Source organism: Cucumis sativus, chromosome 6 (genome assembly GCF_000004075.3).
Source record: "Cucumis sativus cultivar 9930 chromosome 6, Cucumber_9930_V3, whole genome shotgun sequence".
In the NCBI taxonomy this organism is placed as follows: Eukaryota; Viridiplantae; Streptophyta; class Magnoliopsida; order Cucurbitales; family Cucurbitaceae; genus Cucumis; species Cucumis sativus.
This window is the reverse complement of record NC_026660.2, coordinates 14,352,825-14,379,413: the sequence shown is the minus strand read 5'-3', so window position 1 is coordinate 14,379,413 and position 26,589 is coordinate 14,352,825. Positions and strand designations below refer to the sequence as shown.

Sequence of the window (26,589 nt, the reverse complement as noted above, 5' to 3'; positions counted from 1 at the left end):
TGTTAGAAAAAGTATTTTTTTTAAAATTAAATCCCAATTGTCCATCTTACGGAGAAAGAATTATTTGAACAAGCTTTAAAACAGAGTGCTAGTTTTGTAAGGTGAAAACTTCAACGTATTATTTTTGAAAATTTTTCATTTTCTATCGTTGAATGATTTTAAAATCATGATACAGACCACAGAGGTTACTATAGTAAATGTATGGATTTTGAAAATTGATTTTTGTTAATTTTATAAATAGTTTTAGGTTTGGCTATTTTTGCAACATTGTTTTTTTTTTTTTGCTGTATACTTATGCATGGGATCATTTTGAAACTTGAGATTAAATAAAAACTAAATCTAAAACCTTAAAAACTAAAAATGTAGTTTTGTTTGATCTAAAAACATTTCAAACCTCATTTGTAATTACAAAAAGAAAAGAAAAGAAAAAACCTCACGTTAAATTCCGAAGAAAAACTGTTAATAAAAGAAGTTCATTCCAAATTATTGGTAGTAGGGCTCCTCGAATATATAACAAAATGAGGATAGAATATTGTATATTGAAGGGGTCGGAGAATCCCTAGTGGAAGGGATTGATCATCTATTGCTTTGATTTTGTTTTGAATTTATGATATATAAAAGATACCGATTAAGCATCAAAATTATAAAGTTACATGAAAGAAAAATTTACCTTCAAACAGTGGCATATCCATAAATTTTACATAGGGGCATTGCTGTGTAATAAATACATTAAAAATGTTTTAAAAAAAAGTAATTCGACGTTTCACTGATGCTTCATTTACTACATTTGTAGCAATAAAGAAAAACTGACAATTTTCACAAGATTTTTTTTTGTAAGGTAAATATGTGAATTTAAATTTTGCATACAAAAAAGAAAAGAAAAAAGAAAGAATAATACATTTTTCATGGAATATTGTTGAGGGAGTGGAATTTGGATTACGGGTTTTGTTTACATTTTTTTAATTTTTTTTTGTTTGATAACAAATGAGGTCTAGGAAAAAAATTAGGATTATATATGAGTTTTCTTCCTCTTTTAAAAAAATTATATTCCCTTTAGAAAAACAAATTAAAATAGATGAGATTTGAATTGGGGACACGACCACCACAGCAAAAAGTAGAACTTAAATAAAATGAAGTTAAATTTAATATATATTGTAATCTAACACTTCAAAATTAATATTAAAATATAAAAACTGATAATGTGAGGGACACGTGTCTCTCATTCATTAATAATCACGTACTGACTCCATAGGATCAGTCAAGTCTTTATTCTTCCCTACTATTCTTTGACAAGAGAGCAATTGGTGCGAAGCTCTTTTGAAAGGTAAAGAATTTTTGTTTCAAACAGATTTTCCACGTAGACGAACCTTTCTGCGTAAAATTTTTGAGATAGATGAGAGATGAGAGAATCAATAAGCTCCTTTACATAATGCCCCTTGTCAGTTGAGACATAATTGTTTTCCACCAGTGATCACGTGGAGTGAAAGTTCAACCAATACCAACTTAAATGAATCGACATTTAATTAAAATAAATAAATAAATTAATTAATTAATTAAATTTGCATTTCATACGTGCATTTCTCTCCTTAAAATGAATATCATTCATACTAAATTTTAGCATATAATTAATATGAATCCTTGTCCCTATTATTTTAAAATAAATCTTAATCACATTAATATTTTAATTTTATTCTAATATAATAAATCTTCTTTTATTATAACATTGTTTAGTTTGTTTTTTAATCTCATTAAAAAAATTACCTTATTTGGTGGTTGTGAATGTATTTTGAGCTAATAAAGGAAGCTAATGAACATCTAGATTAGAAGCTCAAATGCTTCGAAGTTAATTAACTAAACTCTTCAATTAAATTAATCAACTCTCGTTAACTATGGGTTACTTTAAAAGCCCATTGTTTCACTTCTTGAACTGTAAAACATGTTATGTCCATGGATTTTAATTTTGCCGTCACACGTAAATCAATCCTTCTATAACATATGGGTCAATTTCCATTTTCCTTGTAATTACCACTTCTTAAATACCAGTGATCTCTCTAATGAACAATCGATTTTTTAACATACTATTAACACTACAAGAAATCAAAGGAATTTCAACACCAATGCAACATTGTTTGCATCGACTTATGAGTTGTTCCCCGACGTGTGGAAAATAAATGTCAAAAAAAGTATAAATATTAATTTAATATGTCAACTTTCTCCGACGTGTCTATCAAACATGTTGGAAAAAGTTGGAAAGTTGTTTAATATTCCCACTTTCCCATACGTGTCTTTGCCATACGTCGGGGAAAGTAGAAATATTAAATTAATTTTACACTTTCCTTGATGTCTCTGCACCACATGTTGAGGATAATGAGAACATTTAATGATTATTTACACTTTTTCAGATGTGCGTGGCAGTAACACGTCGGAGAAAGTATAAATATTATTATTAAAAACATCAACATTCTTCGATGTGTGACAGAGCCATGTCAGCATTAGTCCCCTTTTGATTGGCATTTCGTTGACCACGTCAGAGAAAATCATATAAATAAATTTAAATTTTAAACTTTTTTCGACGTGTCACTAATGGCGTCGGAGAAAGTTCACTTACCCTAACATCTTCGAGAACGTCGGAAATTGTGAGCTCTATTTCTTCCTCCTTCAACAGACAACATAACACAACACACACATAAGAAAAGGAAAGATGGTAGAGAGAGGAGAGAGCTTGCCACTGCCATCCATTCTGTCACTTGCGTTCACCGCCAAGGTGTTATTATTATTATTATTATTATTTTGGAAATTAGAAAATTGAATGTAGTATATGTTGAATAAGAAATTTTGAGACCAATCACAAGTTGCCACATCATTTATTAAGTTAATGATGAAAAGTACAAATAATTAAATTTGGGACTAATTAAAATTGACACATGCTCCAAATTAAAGAGTTAAAATAAATAAATTGGTCATTCTAAGAATGCCACATGTTTTCATATTAATCGTTGGATTAAGTTAATCATTTTAGTTCAATTAAATATTATTTACTTGGACTAAGTTCAATTAAGCCAAAAAAATAAGCTTAATTGAGCCCAAAGACTAAATATAACCTAAGTCCATATGGTTGAGCCCATGGGTCTGGTCCATGGACCAACCAGGTTCAAACCCATAAAGCCCACCAGTGAACTCTATAAATAGAGGAATTCTCCTCATTTGTAGGGGTTGGAAAATTTTGACTCTAGAAGATCCAGAGAGAATTCTTCCAAAAGCTAGAAGACTCCCTAACTTCTGAAGTTGACCATCCTCGAAGATTGAAGCTGTTTTGAAGATACAAACTTTCTTCCAAGACTCCAACTTCAAGAACATCACGTGCTCCGCTTCCTCAAATCAAGCGTAAGCATTCAACCAACTTGAAGAAAATCACGTGCTCCGCTTCTCCAAATCAAGCGTAGACGTTCAACAAACTTCAAGAACATCACGTGCTCCGCTTCTCCAAATCAAGCGTAGACGTTCAACAAACTTCAAGAACATCACGTGCTCCGCTTCCTCAAATCAAGCGTAAGCATTCAACCAACTTGAAGAAAATCACGTGCTCCGCTTCTCCAAATCAAGCGTAGACGTTCAACAAACTTCAAGAACATCACGTGCTCCGCTTCTCCAAATCAAGCGTAGACGTTCAACAAACTTCAAGAACATCACGTGCTCCGCTTCCTCCAAATCAAGCGTAGACATACAGTTGAGAGAGAATCAGAGGATCAAATTCTAGAGATTGAACCGCATCGCATCAAATCAACAAAAATACAACATCAACCCAAGTTCAAGTCCACGAATTAAATTTCTCCGGAAATCTCGTGCGAACAGTATATGTTTGTTATAATTTTGTTAAATATTGTATGATTTAAATTGAATATAAATTTGTGTGATTTAAATTGAATATAAATTTGTATAATTTAAATGTATATTTATTAAGTATTAGAAAAATGTATGTATGTATTTTGAAAATACATACACCATTTGATTGTATGTATACATATTACATAATATAATGAAAAATGTATGTATGTATATGTTTTTTATTGAATTTACAGAAATGTTTGTATTTGAACTTTGAATATGATAAGCATGATATAATGGATGTATATGATATAATTTTGTAGTAATTTTAGAAAAAATGTTTGTATTTGAACTTTGAATATGATAAGCATGATACAATGGATGTATATGATATAATTTTGTAGTAATTTTAGCTTTTACTATTAAATTTGAATTGGTTTCAGAGTTTAAGATTGATGTTAGTATTTTGGAATATTATTGAATTTCTCATTGTTGTGAAATTTGAAGGGTTATATTGAATTTAGGGTGATTGTTTATTGAATTGGAGGTTGGGGGAGAGGGTGTTTATTGAATTTGAGATTGTTGTAGGGTTGTTCATTGAATTTGAGATTGAAGGGTGTTTATTGAATTCAAAATTGTTATTTAAGGGGAATTTTAAATTGAAATTAATATTTAATTTGAATATGAATATGAAAATGAAATATGAACATGAATATGAATTTCACTTCTAAATTGCATTTGAATTTTTGAAAATGTTAGATAGGCTAACTAAAAAGGTTGACGTATTTGGGCGGGTCTTCATATATCATTGAAGTTGAGATTGATCAAGGTGTTTAAAATGTTAGATAGCTGGTAGTTAATGAGAGATTGGAATAACTTATACATAGAGTAAGTTTGAGTAGTTGGAGTATTTGAGAGAAGAGATACAAAACTAATCCAACATATTTCTTTGTTAGGGCTTTTAACGAGATGGAGAAGAGTTTGATGAAACTTAGGGATAGGTTTTCTGTTTAGTACAGAGAAGGAGTTTTCCAATTTTTAGAGATTGCAAAATATCACACCAATAATTACGAAAAAATAAGGTGTCCATGCAAAAAATGTATTAATTCAAATTGAGACTCATTGGAGGGTGTGAAGTGACATCTATTAACCATTGGAATAGTCTCCTCTTATGTAAATTGGGTGTATCATGGAGAGCCCGTGAACTTGCACAAAGATGTGCAAAGATTTTCTAAAGGAATGAGTAAGTAATCCTTTTGATGAAGGAACTAGTAGTAACCCACTTTCTCAAGAAAATTAAATGTTGGGTATGTTGCATGATTTACAAGCTGGTATTGAACACGTAGAAGAGATGGAGGAAGGTTTAGATAATGAAACACCGTTTAACAATAGGGTAAATGTAGAAGAAGATATAACAAACGTGGTATTTAAGGAGTTATTAAACCAAGCAAGTCGTGAACTATACCTCGGTTGTTCAGAATTTTCATCACTAAACTTTTTGGTTACGATGGTGCATGTGAAGGTTCCTAATGGATGGAGCAACAAGTCCTTCGATATGATGTTAGAGTTAATAAAACGTGTGTTTCCAATGTATGCTATAAACATTCCTAGTTCATTCTATGAAACCAAATGAAAATTGTATGAGTTGGACCTGAGGTACGAGACTATTCATGCCTGTAAGTATGATTGTGCACAGTTCTAGAATGAGTTCGGGGACTTGCAACAGTGTCCAACTTGTGGTGAGCTTCAGTACAAGGTTAGTTCTAACAGATTAGGAAAAAAATTCTACAAAAAGTATTGTGTTACTTTTCCAAGATTACAACAATTATTTGTATTGCAAGAAAGCTTCGCAGACATGCAATGACATAAGGATAAACGACATAAGAATAAACGAGTGGAAACAGAGAATGTGTTGAGACATCCAATCGATGCAGAGGGATGGAAGCAATTTGATTTTGAATTTCCTAATTTTTCTTTAGAGCCACGAAATGTTCGTTTTGAGTTAGTTTCAAATGGATTAAATCCATTTGGTCATATGAGTACCCCGTACAATATGTGTTCTGTGGTGTTAATTTTGTTCAATTTTCCATCATGGAAATGCATGAAAGAGTCAAACTTCTTCATGTCATTGCTCGTTTTCGGTCTCAAATCTCCTGGTAGGGAAATTGATGTGTACCTATAGCCATAAATTGAGGAGTTAAAAAATCTATTGACGTTTAGTGTGCGTACATATGATTTTTTACAGATCATTGTTTTCAGTTGTATGCAGCCTTGTTATGGACAATTAATGACTTCCCGACATATGGTGATCTATCTAGTTGAAGTACGAAGGGGTATCAGGCATGTCTCATTTACATGAGGGATAGATCATCGTTCGAGATATGAAAAAAATTTCATTGAAGAGGACGAGGTGATTGGTGAGTTTGAAGTATTTGTTCAGAAGGTACAACCATTGGAAGCGTCCGGTTTACAAAGCATATCACATAAAGAGAAATGACTCTTTCATTGGTACATCCTCAAAAATATGGATGAAATAGCGGAGTACTGCAAGTACGCATTTCTACCCTGATCAATTCACATATCTATTTGACAATAGTTTAAGTTTTTGTTATTTTCGTCATACAAACTCACAATTGTGTACATTAAGAAACACTTGTTGTTGATACATCGTTAGGGTGAAACCTTTTCTAAAATTTTTAAAATATATCAACAAGCATTTGCAAATTTGTTAAAAACTCAAGTATTTAGAGTAAATGAGTTCGTACATGTTCTACTTTATATTTTATATATATATAAGTATTCATGTACACTAATTTCGTGTTATAGTAGAAATGCGTGAGAATTCAAATATTTCTTAAGATTTCTTCTCACTTGCAATGGGACCTTCACTTGATGTTTGCTCTTACAGTGGATGCATTGTTGGTGGTGTACAATTTCACATGTTGGAGCGTGATTTTCGACGCACAACGCAAAACAGTGGAGTCATTATAGTTGGTGAAGGTAGTGGAGACAGTATCGACAACAATTTCTACGATGTTTTAGAGAAAGTATTGCACGTTCAATATCCATTTGGACGACGTGCTTGGCTATTCAAGTGTTGATGGTTTGACACAGATAGAAACAAAAACCATAGGACCCATGAGGAACTAGGCTACAAATCAATAAACACATCTCGTTTTTTGTTCACTAAGGAACCGGTTATTCTCACAACCCATGCACATTAGGTGTTCTACTTGGAGGACCTTAAAAATGATACCAATCGGAACATTGTTCAAGTGGTGCAGAATAAACATGTATGGAATGTGCTAGAAGTAGAAGATATCGAGAATGACCAACTTAATGTATTGAAAATCATCGTCGAACATCGTGGGAACGAATATGTCATTGAGGATGACACTTTGTGCAGGACTGAAGTTGATCCTACAGTGGTGGAAAGACCAAATGTGATTCATATTGCAGACAACTTCATAGACGATGAAGTTGACGAATAATCATCATCACATCAAAGCGGGTCAAGCAACGATGAATAACAATGTTTTGATCTTCATGTATACATATTAGTCATTTTTTTATATATTTACTTTGCGATACTCACATTTGTTTAACGTTAGTCGGTTTTTATGTCTGCAGAAATTATGTCTAGCTAACTTTTCGAGCACCACTAATGAGGCAGGCTATTTCCTTAACTTGGATGCGTTAGATAACGCAGTTGTTTTGTCTTCAGTGGCGACACTTTAGGTTAGTAATTACCATAAACACTTGTAGTTATGGTTATTGTATCTAATAATTTGTGTTTTTCAATAGATCCCTCTCAATCCTCTCTCGCTCCTAGAACGAGGAGACGACAACACTCTCGTAACATTGATGTCGAGATGTACGTACAATAGAATGGTGGAATCCTCATTTTTTATTCCCCTAGAAGGGGACAGACCTGTCTCGCCATACACACCTTGTTTTAACTGCACGATCGATGTGTTGATGCGAGAAACGTTTCCTATCCAGGCCCTGAAGTGGGTAGATGTACCACAAGAGTGCATTGAGGTCGTAAAGAGCGGCCTAGCGATAAGTCTGTAAATTCGTAAACATATATGTTTCAATTACCTACATATGTAGAAGACTAATCTCAAACCTATTTCTTTTGTAGCAATATTTCGTGTTTGATCTAACCGATCTAGCACTTAATCGGTTTGTTGAGCATCAAATGATCTCGATGTGGAAGGAATTCAGGGGAGATAAGCACTGGCATTTCAAGAAGTTTAGCGACCCTGACGAAGCACAGACAAACCCGCCACCAAGATTGATCAATCGGGTGCAAGATTGACACTTTCTTTGTGACCACTACATCACTCGACAGTTTCAAAAGATTTATATAGTCTACATTAAAATCAGTTAACATTTCTTTATTTAATTTGTTTGAAAGTACAACGTTTTAATCATCATTTTTGGAATTTAGGAGCAATCAAATATGTGCAAGGATGCTAGGGGCAGTAGCCTTACAACCATAGGAGCGACACAAAGTCGTTCCTTCAAAGAAAAATAGAGCTAACTGAATTACGTGATCGCTCAATAGACCGTGTCAAGTTATTTCGAGAAATGCACGCTAGTTGCACTGGTGAGTTCATTTCACCAGCAACAGAGGATGCTTTTGTAAGTTTATGAATACCTTTTGTTATACCTTCAATTCTAATTCTAAGTATGATAATCTCCCAAACTTACAAACTTCTATTGTGCATAATCAAGTGTTTAAACTCCAGGCTCAGCCTATCCCAGAGGGTTCTCAACCACTATTTGAAGATGAGGTATGCGAGACCGTTTTGGGTAGACGACCGAGCGACTCAAAATGTCTTGGTTGGGGCCCAAAACCCAAGTACAAGAAGAGTTCTACTTCTGCTTCTTCCTCCAATATTTATGACCACCAACCACATATGGCAGAGGTTAGCGAACTAAAGGCCAACCTTGAAAATGCTAACCGCATGATTGAAGAACAACACCTGAGAGAGGAGGAGCGAGACCGACAAATAGCAGACCATGCATGACAAATGAAGGAGATGAAGAAGATGATTGAGGAGATGTGAGTTGGGCACAAAGAAGGTCGTGAATACTTGAGGTACATACTTTTCAACATTTAATTTGTTTAGTTTTGCATATTTGATGTTTTAACTCTACATTTATGTCACTTGTAGGTTTTGCGTCCACGACTAGAGCATAGTAGATAGGTGTAGCTTTTTTTTTTTTTTTTTAATGTTAATGTAATTGTTTTATATTATATGTAATTTTTTGTATTAAATATCTTTTGTGTACCTTGTTTATTATAAATTTAAATATTCTAATTTTCATAATTTACTGCAAATTTTGTTTATTGTCTTACAAAGCAAAACCGAAAACAGTAATTTACGATAACAAAAAGAAAAATAACAAAATTAATAATTAAATAACTAACAAAATAATTTAAAATTAAAAAATTAAAATCTACCCCGAGTATATCGAATGTTGGGGAAAAGGACAAGCCCCGACGTTCCGCATTGACATCAAGGAAGGCTTTTTACAATGTTACATTGGAAAAGACTTCGACTGACATACTATCAGCACATCAAGTTTTGGTTTTTCTAACGTCGCATTGTTGCTTCGGTGAACTTTAAACCAACATAGACGTGTCGCGCATCGGGAAGGTGTCTCTAACGTTCATGTCGACATCACGTATGATGTTTGAAATACCTTCCCCAACGTGGTATGTGTTTTCTTCTATGCTTTTGTACGTCGGGAAAGGTCTTGATTATTGTAGTGTAACCAAATCCCTCTCGGATCAGTGAGAGGGCAGGTAACCTTTGTTCAAAACTTGAAATCAGCACTTTAGGAAACAACTCATTTATTTTTCCTAAAATTAGGAAGAAGTGAATTTCATCTTGTGTAGCTATGTTTCCAAATCCCCACTAGTCTCCAAAATGGAAAGCTTATTGAGTCTACAACTTGTGTCACTCACCTATACATATCACAGGATAAGTCTTCATGGACAGAAGTTCATAACTCACTCAAAATTGAGATAAAGTTAATTTTACTTGTAGTTATCCTATGAATTATTAATATCTTTAGTTAACTACATTTTCTAATTCATTATTATACAAACTTATTGGATATATACTCGCACTTTCATTTCTCCACATGAACATTTTTTTTAGATCACAATGTTTGAAACAATTATACATTGGGTCTTATCCATAGTATTACCAAAATAAGACACTCAACCTTATCTATATACTATAGACTCTTAGGTTATTACTTGAAACATGATCCACATGTATGTCCACTATATACGTTTGAAGTCTTATCAAATAACCTTTGATTTTTTCCACAATGGATAGCTAATTATTGCATGTTTAAAATAACCAATTATTAATATATCAAATAACTAATTTAGCTATGAGGCTTTAGGACATAAACCTCAACATATTGGCGATAGACCTATCAATGTGAAAGACTTATATCATTAATAAACTACTATTTTGTGTTATAATTATAAGTTTATCGTATATTAGGGTTGTCAACAAGCCCAGATCGAGGCAAGGGAGGGTTTTTTGTCCTCATCCCTTCTCTATGAATGTTATTTACCCACATTTCTACCCCTATCCAAGCTAGTGGGGATGGAGGCAAGGATATTCTCCGTCGAGAAAATTATAAGTTCGGACCCATTCCCTCTTTCAATAATTGAAATCAATAACAATGAACTGTTAGGATTTATGTCCTAATCTTATAGTTTGTAATTACGTAAACAAATTTATTAGATTTAGTGGGCTTGGCCTGGGAAGATTTGACCTAATATATTTTTCCTTTTTATTATTCCTCAATGTAGTCTATTTATTTACCCCATGTATTATTTGTTATTAAGAGAAAATAATAAAAAGAGACTTGCACGGTGGTTTTTCTTTTGAACTAGTGTTTATCCACATAACTAAAAATTATGTTTTCTCTTTGTCTCTTTTTTCAATTTGTTATTACTGATTGTGTTATCTTCGTCTCTTTAGTTGATGATCATACCCGTCTTACTTGGATTTTTCTTGTCTCCAACAAATCTAAGGTCATTCCTCTGTCTCCAGGGACTTCTACAACAGCGTAGAAACGTAGTTCAATGAAAAGATTGCTATTTTGCGAAGTGACAATGGTCATGAGTTCCAAAATCATACCCTCAATGAGTTTTTGTCATCCAAAGGCTTTATCCACCAAAGTTCTTGTTCCTACACCCCCAATAAGATGGGGTAGCCAAGCACAAAAGCCGTCACCTTTTGGAAGTTGTTCGTTCTCTTATGTTGTCTACTTCCCTTCCTTCATATCTATAGGGCGGTGTTGTTCTCACTACAACCCACTTTATCAACTGAATGCCTTCTCGTGTCCTACATGATCTACAGACCCCTTTAAAATGTCTTGAAGAGTCATATCCCTCTACTGGCCTCAATTTTTATGTTCCTCTTTGGGTGCACAGCCTATGTTCATAACCATGGCTCTAACCTCAAACAACTCAAGAAGAATAGCCAGGAAGCATAAACAAATATATTTGACTAATAACAAGGACACTGACAACATGTTTTTTTTATTAGTTGAATTTTTAACAATGCAACAATTTGATTTGCAACCATCTCTACCTTAATAGTCGTAACCCATTAACCATTGAACTTAACGAACTCATACGCTCGAACAATCATGTCCAATCTTGAAGAGTTGTATCTCCTTGATACTAATTGCACCTATTAGACTATCCGCTGCACTCATACTCGAAGAGTCGTGCCCTATCTACAAGGGTAAAGTATGACTTTATTAGAAAAGATAGGAGCGAAATAAAAACACACTATGTATTTAGAAAACTATTGTTTTATTATTTCATTATAATTTTGAGAATTTTTTTTTTTTTAAAGAATGAGAATGGAATACTTTTACTTTGAGTTGATTTTAAATAAACCTAAAGTGAAAGTCAAAATGGTTTAAATTGACTCATTAACAAATAACAAAAAAAGAAAAAAAAAGATTAATTTCATTGGGCTAAATATTTGTTTTTTAAACTGAACATATTTCTCATATTTTGTTATAGCCAAATTCTAAAAACATGTTTTTAAAACTATTTGTTTTAGAAAAAATAGCTTGGTTTAGGAAAGACATTAGTTAAAAGTAGATAAAAGAATAAGAAATTTAGAGGTGAAGAGGATTTTGTAAGACCCATAGTGATAGAAACAGTAGAGTTATTAGGAGAATACTAATGCTGTTAGTTTGGGCATATCAGCAAACAGTTAGTAAGTAAGATAGGTTGTTTTGCTATAAAGAGGAGGTGAATTTGGGATAGTCTAGAAAGAGGGCAGGGGTTACTTCATTTTCAATTCTTGCGATATTATAGCATATATTTATATATTTGGTTGTGATTTGATTATTCTTGAGTTTATCTTGTGTTCTTGATATAACTTTGATAAGTTGGGATCTAATCTAATACATTTATAGGCTTCATTTGTTAGAAGTAAAAGTAAAGCTACCAACCTCAATTCAAGTAACTTAACGTTAGGAAATTTTTACTTTTTTACTTTTGAAATTGGACATTCAAATTCTTGCGTCACATTTATTTATTTGAAAATTATTTTTTTTTTAAAACAAGTTTACAAAATATCATAATTTATATGAATCTACACGTGTGTTTTTGAATAAAATTAGACAAAATATTAGTATATATTGATATCCATATATAGTGATATTTCTTATATATTTTAGTTTATATTTTTTCATTTTGAATATATATTTTTTATTTATTTAAGAAAATTTAAAATTTTAGTCCGTTGAAAAGAAGGGAAAAATGCATAGACCGATCTGATCTAAAGTTATTGCATATTTGATGGCCAAAACACCGGGAATTGCTCCAAAAGCATTGCCGATTAATAGGTAAAATGGAACAGGAGTTTGAATTCATCGAGTGAAGACCCACAGATCAAACCACTGACAAAGTTAAGCTAATTCATCGCGCCAAATCAGTAGACTCTACTGCGGATTCCAGAAGGATCACTTGATTTAGGGTTATGTTTCTCTTTTTCAATCCATGTCTTCCGCCGTCACTTTGTATTTCTCGCTTGGATTCATTCCGTTTCTGGTAAATTTTTCGATTTCCTTTTTCCAACCATGTACAAACAATTCAACCCTTTCTTTTATGTCTTGAGAATTTTGGATCACCTCCCTATTTTCTGGCTATCGAGCTGTGTATGTGAAGTGAATGGGTTGAATTGGGATTTTGATCAATTAATTTCTATTCTGTTGACATATAAGTATGTGGGAAATGAACTGCTAATTCTTTTCTATCCGTTCCGTGATTTTGAATATTGGATTTGTTTATTTTGATATATCCATAGAATGTACATGTTATGTTTTTCATTGGTATCTGTAGAACTACTCTTTTGAAATTGGAAATTGGAATGATTATCTTGAAACTTTCGTTGAAGGTAACAAAAAATCAGATTGTTGAATTTATGATTTGTTCGAAAGGAATACATCAGTTTTGTGATTAACAGGATTTGTTGGCTCGATAATTGTAATTGCGTGTATGGTATCGATATGGTTTAAAATAGCCCTGTCATTCACATGTTTGTAAAATGCAGTGGATTTCTTCTTTTTGTGTATTATATGGGATTGAGAATTTTTCTGCGATGATTGGATATGATCTCGTGTTCTGCAGCATCTTTTAGAATTTTTCTGCCCTGTATTGGTTGTTGGACAAGGTTTATGTATCATGATATATTAGTCAATTTTGATAGTTTTCTTACACTTTAAGTTCTTTTTGTATGCCAGCCTGAGTTTGGTATTCATGGATGATCAGTACTCGTTATCTTGGGGAAACTTTTAACTAGAAACATGGAGGACAACGGGCTTGAGCTTAGCTTGGGTCTGTCTTGTGGGGGATCATCGGTCAAGTCTAAAGGAAAAAATGCCTGCTCTTCTGATGTTGGAACAGAGGAAAGTGATAGAGGCAGTAAAATTATTGATGATTTTAAGAATTTTCTTCAAGGTGGTAATCAGAGACTAGATATGGGCCCAGTTATCATGAGAAATGACTCAATAAAGCTTAAAGACAATCTTTTTAATGACCTTTCCCGAGCTAATATAGATGGAGATAATTCCCTGAACTTGAAGGCCACTGGGATCTGGCGAATGAAAAAGAACCCTGTAGACATTCAGGAAGAAAAACAGCCAGAGGTGAGTAATAAGCGAAAGATGTTTTTTGAGGAGATAAACTGCCAAAAGAAACATGAAGGAGATTCCAGTCAGAATAATTTTGATGACAAGGTAAAAGCATCGCATAATTCCACAACCGATGATGGTTCTGTTGCCGAAAATGAGGATGTTGGGGAGTCTGAACTTGAGGGTTCTACGTCAAGGCCAGTTTCACAAAATGATGGATGTGCTGAGTTAAGTTCTACGGACCTGAGTGGGCATAAAAAGGTTAACAGTTCATCAGGTAGTGATATCGAGCTTCAAAACTTGAACAGAAGCGTTCCGTTCTCTATTCAAACTACAAGTTTGCAGAATGGTATTTCTCCTCCAATAGTCAAAGATTCTCACGATGCTGGTGCATCCAGTTCAACTGGCCATTCCCTACACAGCATAAGGCAAGCATTCCTCACTGGAAATGGTGAGCAATGTGGATTCCAGCCTATGAATCCTGGAAACTTGCCTTTGATGTTTGGCTATTCTTCTAGCCAGCTTCCAACTTTAGATAAAGATAATTCCCGGGGTTTGATTTCCCAACCACAGTTGCATAGTACTTGTAGCAGAAGTCAACCATCTTCAGGTAAACATCTTATCCTACCTCATCTGGTAGAAAACTCATTCTTTCTTTCAAGATAGGAACAAAACTGCGACTGTTCCCGTCCTTCATTATTCTGGATCACTCTTGGTTTTAAGTTACATCATTGAAAGTTAATGATAGGCCACCGATTATACACCAGTATGTTCATAGGGGCAGAAAGGGCTAGGAAGTAGTTATACTAGTGAGTTGGGAGAATCATCCAACAGTAAGGATGATTATTTTCGGAAAGTTTCAGGAGGTGATTAGTAGATAGTTATGTAGGGAGTTTCTTTACTGTTATTGGAGATATATCTTTAAATATGGAGTGAAGTGAGTAAAGGAGACAAACAGTCTTTTAGTTTGGGTGTTGGTTTCTCTCGTGTGAGAGGAAAGGTTTCTGTAATACTGTACTATGGTTATATAGTATGCTTTCTGTGAATTAAAAGAACTCTTTTATAGTATCTATCAGTTAACAGCAAGAGTGTTTACGGATATAGACTGTTATTACCAAACAACTTTGAGATTTCAGTTATTTTGCTTTGTGCTATTATAGATTTCAATAGAGTTTACTTGAATAGTGGTGGATTCAGAAATTTTGTTGACAAACATTAGTTGACGCTTGCCTTATGCTTTATAGTTTAGTAAAAATAATCTAGAAAAAACTGTAACGAGTGGGGTTTGATCCTAGGTCTAGAAAGGGCTAGGAGATAGCTTTACCACTGGACTAGCTTCTGGTATTGTTATTTTTTCAATTATATATATATTATATAAAGAGCATAAAGTTGAGGGAATGCTCGAGCCTTAGGCCTTGGGCCTATACTAAATGCATCAGTCGCTCAAACAAATAAACATGAAACATGAAGAAACTCAGGAGCCCCTTTTTCCCATACAAGTTACTACTACCTTATAAACATGAAACATGAAGAAACTCAGGAGCCCCTTTCTCCCATACAACTTACTACTAGCAACCCAGCTTTAAGCCAAAAAGAAGCATACCCAACTCTTGTTCCTACCAATGTAGTATTAACTACAAAAACCATATTTCCATGATTCTGCTACCATCTATTGATTAATACAACAATGTCTCATTCCATATATGTCAATTTTCTCACCCTTTTTCTGTATGCTTCCACGATTGGAGGTCTATCAAATTTTTAGGATACTTGCAATGGCCGCATTTTATTACATTTGTATACCATCCTATATATCATAGTGTAATTTCATTTTCCTTTGAAGCTTTTATTTCAAGATAAATTCCTAATTTTTCTCATGAATGTTCCTTACATGCAAGGAATTCTTCCTACTTTAGCTGAGGTTACTCAATATGATCCCAGGACGTCAGAACAAGAGAAAGTTGATAATAATAGCAGACAGCCAACTGTCGAAGAAGGGTCCTCTTCTCAAGCAGGGGCCGAAGGAAGCAGCATTAGCCTTGGGGCGAAAGATTCATCTGAACGACCAGGCGGAGGTTTGTTCAATGAAATTTCTGATATAAAGCCAGGTCTTGCCGCTGATGTCAAGTTTGGGGGATCTGGTTCTTTCCCTAATCTACCTTGGGTATCTACCATGGGTACCGGTCCAAATGGTCGAACCATTTCTGGTGTTACCTACAGATACAATACAGAACAGATCAAGATTGTCTGTGCTTGTCATGGTATCCACATGTCTCCAGAGGACTTCATTCGACATGCTAGTGAAGAGCGTGTCAGTTTGGAAAATGATGCTGGTTTGGCTCCATTTTCAAGTAACAATCCTTCAACCTCTACACAAAGTTGACTCAGCATCTATGTTTGCATAGTTAGGAATTCTGCTGTGGATTGAATTCAACCTCTACTCAAAGTTTGAACCTCTATGTTTTTTGTTTGAATAGTTAGGAATTCTGTTGTGGATTGAATTCAACCACTACACAAAGTTTGACTCATAACCTCTATGTTTTTTGTTTGAATAGTTAGGAATTCTGTTGTGGATTGAATTCAACCACTACACAAAGTTTGACTCATAACCTCTATGTTTTTTGTTTGAATAGTTAGGAATTCTCATGTGGATTGAATTAAACAACATTCCTTGTATTATCCCCTTCCGAAAGAATCACTTTTCTCATCATTTTATTTGTTCAAAAGTGGGGAAGTTTTGTTTTAACTGATCCAACTGAGTTTTGTACAAGGTTTGAGAATGGGAGTATAACATTCAATGAAGTTTTCATCAGAATACCTGTTTGGCTTGGAAGAGAAGTGGAACTTTTACACGTGTCAACCCCACATTGTTTGTCTTTTGTGTGCAGTTTAATATGTATTCTGTCAGATTTCCTCTCTGTAACCAAACAGATCGTTGACTGCCATCCACGTGTCAGCAAATGTGTTGTGCCCTCACTGCCAACTTTCTTCACTTTCCAATTTTAGGTGCAAAGAGAGACCTATATAAGTTTGACATTATTGAAGGGGAACTTTAATTTCATAAAGCTCCATTTATAATTTCTTTTAATATAATGTACTACTATGTCATTCTTCAATTTTTTGCCCATGACATTTCAATTAAATTGATATATATCTATACTAAAAATTTATATAGAAAAAATAAATGAAAAGGACGAAAGAGATATCTTTCCAAATTTTAGACCGACCATCCATCCCACTCAAGGAATTTCTAATTTTCTTTCATTTTTATTTCTTTGGAATCGTCGCAATTTTTTTTGGCTCCTTCTAAGTTAGGGATGAAAATTTAAATTTCTGAAGTTGAGAAAATGAATAAATGGTTAACTACTGTAACTTTTGTATGCTCAAATCCGTGAGTCGTTTTTTATTTGGAGGAAATTCAAAGGGAAGGTTACTTGTAGCTGTCTTGCTAAAAATCTGTACTAAAAAATTAGGCAAACATTATACAACCTTGACTTTGTGGAGCTTGAAAGTTGGCTAATATTTGACTTTTGGGTTTCCTTTAATGAACTATTTATTGTTTTCTTTCATTTAAAAATTATGTTCTTACATCAATTAAAGTATCATAAACTTGGCTTGTCCAATTGAATGTCTTCTTCAGATGCTTTAGTTTAATGTTCCATCCTGCCTTTTGTGCATCAATACGATAGCTCTGTGAGAATTGTATGACATTAGAGGCTTTTTGCTTCATATACTTATAAAAAATTACCAACAGATTGTTTCTTTTGGCTGCTAGAAATTTTGTGCAACTTATCATTTGATGTAAATATTCAACCTACCAAGCTTCAAATGATTCACAAAGTTAATTCTCAATAACTCCAAGTCCTCAGAAAACTACAAAAGACTAATTTCAACCAGAGATAGGAAGTCTTTTTGTTCTTGCAAAGTCCCATTGAGAGTTTAAAAGAGTTTTTTAGGGAGTTTTTAGAAGAGTTTTTCATGAGTTTTCTCCATGGGTAAGTTTAGTAGAATCATTATGATCATTTTGACTATTTTTCTTTTTTCCTGTCATTGCACAAGCACCTTCTCCACCAAAAGCGGGTTCTGGTATTCCACAAAACTTCACCATTGTTATTGGAATCCTCTCCATCATGTTCTCCATGGTCTTCATCCTTGTTGTTTATGCAAAATTCTGTCACCCGACTTCCCATTTTCGTGGCGAACCGCAAGCTCATCTCGGGCATGGACTTCTCAGATCAGACTCAAGATTTTCTGGGGTTGATCAAAAGGTGATTGATGCACTTCCTTTCTTTAGATTCTCATCACTCAAAGGATCAAGGGAAGGGCTGGAATGTGCTGTTTGCTTATCCAAATTTGAGGACATTGAAGTCCTTCGGTTGCTTCCGAAATGCAAGCATGCCTTTCACATTGGCTGTATTGACCATTGGCTCGAAAAGCACTCGAGCTGTCCCATTTGTCGGTGTAGGATAGGTGTCGAGGACATTGCATTCTTTAAATCTAACAGTATAAGACTAATCAGGAACAACAGCCGGCCAGAGCTGCCACAAGATTCACGCATAGAGCTCTTCGTGCAGAGAGAGGAAAATCATCATAACTCTTCAAGGTCCAACAACGGAACCAGCTTCAGGAACATAGGAAAAGGTAACAAGGAAAAAGAAGTATTGATCGAAAATGAAGCTGGTGAATGCGAAAGTGAGGAGCGAGTGCTTTTTCACAAGCATAAACACAAGATTCTTGTATCTGACTTTGTTTTCATGAACAGATGGAGCAACTTGAGTTCTTCTGACCTTGTGTTCTTGAACACAGAAATGCTTGGGGTCATGTCCAGCAATAGATTCTCTTCTTTAGATTCAGAAAGCATTAGCCAATCAGCAACAAGAGAAAAAGAAGGCAAAAAGACTTCACAAATTAAGGAGGAGATGGAAATGAAGAGATCATTCGAGAGGAGGATAAGCATAGCTGAGAAAAATAGCTTAGTTTCAATCTCAGGCATTTCTTCTACATCATCAGATCCTAATGCAAGTACATCAAGGACAACAATTCTTAATGAAAGAAGATCTGTCTCAGACACCACTGCTTTTTCAAGATTTGGTTATTTTAATGAGAATGCAACAAGAGACAGTTCTATGATTGAAGCTGATGCAAAAAGTTTCAGAATTAGGCAGCTATGGTTGCCAATAGCTAGAAGAACAGTGCAATGGTTTGCCAATAGGGAACAAAGGTTTCGACTGTCAAAGTACACACAGCAGCCAGATGCATAGACAGAATGAATTTCAAGGGTTTGTAATCCTTGTTTAAAAATATAGTCATTTGATTCGTTTCTAATCATTTAAAATGGATCTTTTGTTCTTCTCTCTTGGGTGTTGTTACAGAGATCAGAGGCTGCTGTCTTCTAATCCAAAAGTTTGAGTTATTTTGGTGACTTTTCTTAAATGTAAACACGAACCCCTTTTAGTCATAAGATGATTAATCTTTTTGTCATTTTCTTTTAAATATCTTAGCTTTTTAACTGACAGAAGTCGTTAAGTAATCGACAATTAAAGATAAATAGAAAACATAAAACAATGGAAAATTGACACACAGATATACGGTAGGGTTAGAGAATTTATATACCACAAATAAGATAAATATAAATACAATATACCACAAATAAGATAAATATGAATACAACTTAAGTTTCGGTTCAGAGCACCTAATAACAGACTGATTTAGAAAAATAAATTATTAGGAACCAGTAAAGACAATCTAGCCAGAGTTTTGCAGCATGTGTGCTTAATCCTTGGCATGTTGCAGGACTCAGAATTTCCAATTGTTTATAAGACAGGCAATCCATATTTAAAACAATAATAATAGCAACAAAAAAACAAATTCCATTGCTTAAATGATAAAAGTAATAATTTGTTTCCATTTACCCACTAACCAAAATGATTGGCGGCATTGAGATAAGTTCTATTTTGGGAGAAGGTGATGTCACAGTTTAATGGAGAATTATCAAAAATAGGATAATTTGGAAGGATGTAAAAAGTTTTGAGATGAATTTTAAAAAAGATGACTTTTAGGATAAATTAGTTGGAAAAGGTCTATATAACCCTCAAGTTAAAAAATATCCTAAAATCAATTTATGAATCCTCTCTTCTCCTTTTCCCTCCGTTTTCCCACTTTCTAAAAATATTTCATTTTTCTCTCATCCCTCCCTCTCGTATTCCATTTTCCCTCACTTTCACAAAATTTCCTTTTTCTTCCTTTTCCATTCTTTAATTCGTTTTCTTGAAATTCATTTCTCAAGCTCCTCCCATGATCTCCCACCGACCTTTGAAAACCATGTCGTTCCTTATCACTTCATTCTTCGCCTTTTTCAAGCTTCTTCCTTTCTTGAAATCAAATCCTCTTTCATAGAAGCCATTTAAGCTCTCACAACTCGTTGTCATGGTCGTCTCCCACTCTGTATCATCTTCGATATCTTTCTTAGTTGGACTACGTAGCCAAACAACTCGACATCTACCACACAATGTTTAGCGGCATTGGAGGTTTTGGCATAGCTTGCTATGTCTCTCTTTGGCTCAACCTTCCTCACTGAAACGTTGTCGCCCACGACTTTCTCTGTCAGATTTTAAAGAAGGTATCGTTCAGCTCCATAAGACCTAATTGCCGACTAACATCGCGGAAGCAAATGGTGAAGATGGTTGGTCGATTTTTCAAAATCTGTCTATTTTAGAAACTTGCAGGTTGTTACTGTAGCTAAAAAAAATTGAGCAATAATTTAAAAATTTTGGTAGATTTCTACCTAATGATGTGTATTTATTAGGTCTCGGAGGCCCTCACTTTTGATTATTTGTTTGGATTGGCTCACATGGATGGTTCTTGATGCATTTGTTGGTGGTGCCATGAATAGAAAGGAAAAGAGGGAGAGGTAGTTACCGGTCAGATGCTCCTAGGGGACGGTTTGGTTCTTATAGTTTGGGTCGAGGAAGCAGCCAAGATGGAAGCGACTATGGTCAGTTGAGAGGCAACGGTTTCCCTCAGTGGGTTACCACAAGGTTCAATAGTAATGTTAATTTGTGGGGAATTGATTATCAAGATAAGATGGTACTTTTCCCCCTTAGATGGTTTTTAAGATACAATTCAAGTGGAAAATTTTTGGCATTTCAAGTACAAGCACTAGTTAGACAATGGGAGAGAAATAGACTCGAGAGATGAAGACCCTTTTCATTAAATTTTACCCTTTTGTAGTAGTTCCGTAGTCATTAGGTGAATACTGTTGCCATTTTACAATCAAATAATGTATAATTGAGTGAGCATCTTGCCAAATAAACGAACAATTTAGATCCTTGAATGCCAGTTTTTTCATCATGCTTTGTAGTGAGATTTCGTTAATCAAAATCAATGAACAACTTGATTTATGAGATGTTTGAATTTTGAAGTTTAGTTTGAAAAAAAAAAAAAAAAACTCATGTGTTGTGTATAGTTGTTTTTCAAGGATAACGTTGGATCATGATACATGTAAGTCTTTCGATGTATAACAATATCATAGTGGAGTATGGAAAAAAAAATTAAGTGAATTTTTATTTTATGTTTTAGTTATTTTTCTAATTTTACAAACATATATATCCCTTTTAAGTGGGTCTATTCCGCACGCATCTCAAACCTATCTCACAACATTTTGCACATTTCAAACTTTCACAATCAAATTGCTACCGTTCCTAAGCTATCTCGCACACATCTCGCATACATCTTGCACCTATCTCGCACCTATCTCGTACACATCTCGCACGTATCTCGTACACATCTCGCACCTATCTCGTACACATCTCACACCTATCTCGTAGAAAACGTGGGCATTCTAGGACAATCCATAGCTGATTTAACTCCATAGTCGTAAAGATTGTGAGGATGAAAAATAGCATCAACTCCATAGCTGATTTAACTCCATACACCTCCTCGTCGGAATCCAATTTTCGCAGCAAGATCACGAGTCCCAAGTCATGTGCCACAATAAAATCACCGGAACTACCATTGTTTTTGTAGTTTTGTGAATGAAAAATAGGAAAGGAAGAAAAAGGAAATGAGGAAAAATGAAATACGCATAGGGAGAGATGAGAGAAAAATGAAATATTCTTTTTGGAAGTGAGAAAATGGAGGAAGAAGGAGAAGGAATTCCATAAATTGCTTTTTAGGTTTTTTTTTATAACCAAAGGGTAATATAGACTTTTCCAGGTTAATTTGTCCTAAATGTCATCTTTTTTAAAATCCATCCTAAAACTCTTTAAACCCTTAAAAAAGTATCTTCTTCTTCTTCTTTTTCTTTTTTTTTTCTTTTTTTTTTTTTTTTTTTTTTTTTTTTTTTTTTTTTTTTTTTTGTTAATATCCCCAGTTTAATGCCTAGCTATTGTTTTCTTCCTCTCTTAATTTATCTGCTACTTACCTCCCAAGTAATGCCTACCAAATAACAGCCCCACATTTGTCAACAAAATTTAAAATTCCCTCAACCTTGTCATCTTCTTTTATGAATTTCAAACTACAAAAATACTTGTAGTTTTTCAATTGATTTATGAAGGTGAAGTCATAGAACAGCAGCCAGAGAAGAATACATGAACCACCACAAAGCTGATGGATGAGTGATTCTCTTTGTAGAGGTGTATTTAAGGTCTATTTCATATAAAAACCTCTACTCCTCTTTCCCTTTTTCATGCCTATCAAAAAGGGAGTTTTTAGCTTCATTTGATTGAGATATTGGCTCTTTTGAAGATCAGTAGATTCCGAAAAAGTATTCGCCATTGAAGAATCAATGATCCGGTTCAGTTTGAATGTCTTTTTCCTCTTTTCTGTGTTCTTTGTTGTTGAAGCTCAAATGGATTCTCAAGATGCTGAAAACAGTGCTTTTCAGCCAAGTCTTGGCTTCGTGATCGGGATTCTAGGAGTTATGTTTTTGTTGACATTTATTCTTCTTGTTTATGCAAAGTTCTGCCATAGAAGAGCTTCTATTAGTGTGGATGATGTAAATCATCCTAGACAAATCAGGTCAAGTCCTCGGTTTTCTGGAATTGATAAGACGGTGATCGAATCTCTTCCATTCTTTAGATTCTCCACACTGAAAGGTACCAAAGAAGGGCTGGAATGTGCAGTCTGTCTTTCGAAATTTGAAGATATCGAAATTCTTCGGTTATTGCCAAAGTGCAAGCATGCTTTTCATATTAACTGCATCGATCATTGGCTCGAAAAACATGCTAGCTGTCCTCTTTGCAGGCGAAGAGTTGGCTCCGAGGACTTGAAGCTTCTTTCAAATTCAAGCAAGCATGAGATTCTTATTGAGCAACTTATCAGAATTGAAACAAGATTCAAACATAGAGCTCTTTGTACAGAGAGAAGAAGAAGAACAACAACAACAAATACTCCATGGCTCTTCTAGATTCAGCATTGGAAGAAGCTTCAGAAAGATCTTAAAGAATGACAAGGAAAACGAAATGTTGATATCAAAAGCTTCTGGTGATTATGAAGATGAGAAAATGAAGAACTTACACAGACACAACCACAAAATTATCGTATCGGATTTTGTTTTCATGAATCGATGGAGCAACGTAAGTTCCTCCGATTTGATGTTCTTGAACAAAGAGATGATTGATGCCATTTCAAGCCGTAGATTCACTTCCTTAGAAACAGATATTGAGCAGTCAACTCTACCAAGATCAAGGCAAATTGAAGAAATCTTGAAGATCAAAGAGGAGATGGAAATAAAGAGATCCTTTGAGAGCAAACTCAACACAAAAACCCAAAGCAACTCAATTCTTGGGTACCCTTCTACATCACAATCTTCTACAAATCCAAGTCAAACAAGAATTACAAGCCCAGATGCAAGAAGATCAGTGTCAGAGATCACAGGCGTATCAAGATTTGGTCATGATGATCTGTATATGAATTTTAACAGAAAATTTAAAAATGGGGAATCTTCTGATCTGGAAAGCAATGTAAAGCAAGAAAGAATGAGGGAAATTTGGTACCCAATTGCTAAAAGAACAGTCCAATGGTTTGCTAATAGAGAAACAAGGTTTCAAACAGCTGAGAACAGACAACAAATAGTAGAAGCAGTATAAATCAAACCAGTTCTTTTACCTTTTCTCTTCAATTAAATTTCTTTTGACTGGGTCCCAAATTTAGAGGACTTTTAGTTTAGGTAGTTAAAGAAATGAATTTCTTTCAAATGTTACCATACAATTCACAAGTTCTTAAACTCTACATTGCTCTAAAAGTTTCTATAACATTTTCAAGATCTCATTTTTACTAAGTGGGGTAAAACAATCTGTTCGAGTAACTTCAAAATTCAAACTTTTTTTCCAAAAAAGAATTAAAAAGAGAAGAAGAAAAGGCAGGATTCTTTGCCTGCTTCCTGCTTTAAGTCAAACAGCATGAAGGAAGCAGCAGAAGAGAACAAGAAGATTATGCTTAAAAAATTGCAAAGTTGTAGAGAATTTAGCATTAAAAACAGGGTTGTGTGTTGATTAGAACAACTTCACTAATTAATGCCTGCCTCAAAATCTATTCTCTTTTTTCTCTCTTTTTGGCCAATACTGCAAAAACACCCTTTAAATTAAAATTGAGGCTTCAAACTAGTTTTAAAATTAGACTCTACTTAGTAGTAAAACTAAACCCCTCAAAAGATAAAAAATTGAACCACCAAATAAGTTTATACAATTTGTAAGTTTTAGGACTAATTTTAACACTTAAATTTGGAGGTACAATCACATGTTTTTAGGTAGTTTTTTTTTTTTTTTGTTGGTCTTTCTTAATTTAGAAGTTGGGCTTCTAGCATTGACGTAAGAGATGAGTTTTCTCTTTTTGTCTTTGGCTTAGATTTACAAAAAAAAAAAAAAAAAAAAAATGGAAGCTTTGACTTTTTGTTCTTCATCTCAACTTGCAATTCCAACGGGTAAATAAATGATGAACATGTGGAGAAGTATAATATGTAACACTCAAATTTAGGGAGATGTTGAAAAAATTTCAAGAAGGTATCTTTGAAATGTTGATGTCAACCATTTAAATAATGGAAACATACTAATTTTAGTTTTTCTATTTTAGGATTGGCATGTGGGGTTTCTAATCTCCTGTTTTTAGAGGATTATACGTATAATAATTTTTATGTACAAATGGTGAAATATTTTGATTTAAATTGTAGTGTAGATATCAACTTTTTTCTCAAACTTTCAATTTCGTCCAACTTTCTCATGCATTTGGCAATTTTTACAATATTTTGCATTAAACCTTTTACCGTAGTTGCGGCTGATTGCTGATTTAATCAAAGGCAAAACTTGAACAACATGTTATGCAATATATCAAAAGACTATTCAAGAACATTGGAACCACAACTTGTACGAAATATAATTTCAACGTATGAAAGTGTGATTTGCAGGTTCATGGATCCTTTATTATTATGCAATATATGCCTTATTTATGGTTTTGCAAATAATATTTATTCTTTTTAAAATATAATTCCAAACCAAATCATATTTAAATGGAGCTCTTATTCATTTTAAGGTTAACCGCCTCGTTAGAAAAGTTTGTTCATTGAATATTTTGAGCTTAGGGATTGGCTAAGCCTCAATCTGCATGTATTGTTATTTAATATCTTCGTGTTTCTTATTATGGTTGTTTTACAGGTAGTTATTGTAGAGAGAGAGGTGTCGCGTGATCGTTATGCGGAGCGGTCGACCTCCCCGTTTATTTAATTTTAATAAATAAATAGTTTTGGAGTCGCCACCAACCATATTAGGGTGTGATTAGTCACCAAAAAAAGAAAAAAAATGGTCTGCGTAAATTCATGAGATTTAAGTTCGGGAGTCGGTTGTGTAGGGAAGGTGTTAGCACCCTACAACAGTGTTAAAATGGTTACCCAATTTTATCTTTTAAACTAAATTATAGAAGTTCACAAAACAAAGTTTTTATTTAAATGTCACAAGTTTATCAATTCACATCTAAGAAAATAAAACCCAAGCATGAATTGATAATTATGGGTGACATAAGAGCCATTAAAAAATGAAGTTTATTTTTGTTTTAAAATATTTTTTTTTATTCACCTTAAGAATATTAAGATACAAAAATTTGATATTTTAATCTCTATCATAGGTGTTTGATAAGAAATTTCATGTATCTAAGAATTAATAAATTCATGGATAACACTACTCAGTTTCATTTAAAATATAAAATGTGTTTATTTAAAAACAATCTATTAATTAAATTTTAAATGGAAAAATTTCATGTATTCATGGAATTTAAATTATAAAATCCATAAAAAAATAATATTTTTTCTCTAATTTACATTTTTATATTTAAATTAAAAAATGAATAATAACAATGACAAAACATTATGAAATTTGAAAAATACTTGAAGGGTAATATACTGAGATAAAATAAATACAAAGATAAATAATATGCAAAATGTACAAGATAATTAATTAATGCAGGAGGATGTAAAATAGTTAATTAATTCAAAATGATGCAAAATAATTAATTAATGCAAATAATTGATCAATGCCAAAAGAGGCAAAATAATTGATTAATGCATAAAGATGCAAAATA

The 26,589-nt window shown here is 33.7% G+C and overlaps 2 protein-coding genes and 1 pseudogene across 3 annotated transcripts; all 3 read left to right on the top strand.

Annotated features, from left to right (window-relative positions):
• The first annotated feature begins 12,634 nt into the window (after positions 1–12,634).
• LOC116404624 (ninja-family protein mc410-like) lies at positions 12,635–16,701 on the top strand. 2 transcript variants are annotated; one of them, XM_031887708.1, is made up of 3 exons: positions 12,635–12,940; positions 13,633–14,632; positions 15,939–16,701. In XM_031887708.1, the coding sequence occupies exons 2-3, from the start codon at positions 13,696–13,698 to the stop codon at positions 16,403–16,405; spliced, it is 1,404 nt and encodes a 467-aa protein (XP_031743568.1). In that variant the 5' UTR covers positions 12,635–12,940; positions 13,633–13,695; the 3' UTR covers positions 16,406–16,701. The 2 variants fall into 2 exon arrangements, with proteins under 2 accessions (XP_031743568.1, XP_031743567.1); XM_031887707.1 differs by having other exon boundaries at positions 12,636–12,940; positions 15,921–16,701.
• A 1,349-nt stretch (positions 16,702–18,050) lies between these two features.
• Positions 18,051–19,515, top strand: LOC116404421 (E3 ubiquitin-protein ligase ATL42-like; the record flags this gene model as incomplete). The annotated part of the gene is made up of 1 exon (XM_031886789.1): positions 18,051–19,515. A coding segment is annotated over one exon (1,233 nt), but the record flags the coding sequence as incomplete, so codon positions are not given.
• A 2,685-nt stretch (positions 19,516–22,200) lies between these two features.
• LOC101216274 lies at positions 22,201–24,270 on the top strand (annotated as a pseudogene).
• Positions 24,271–26,589: the final 2,319 nt, after the last annotated feature.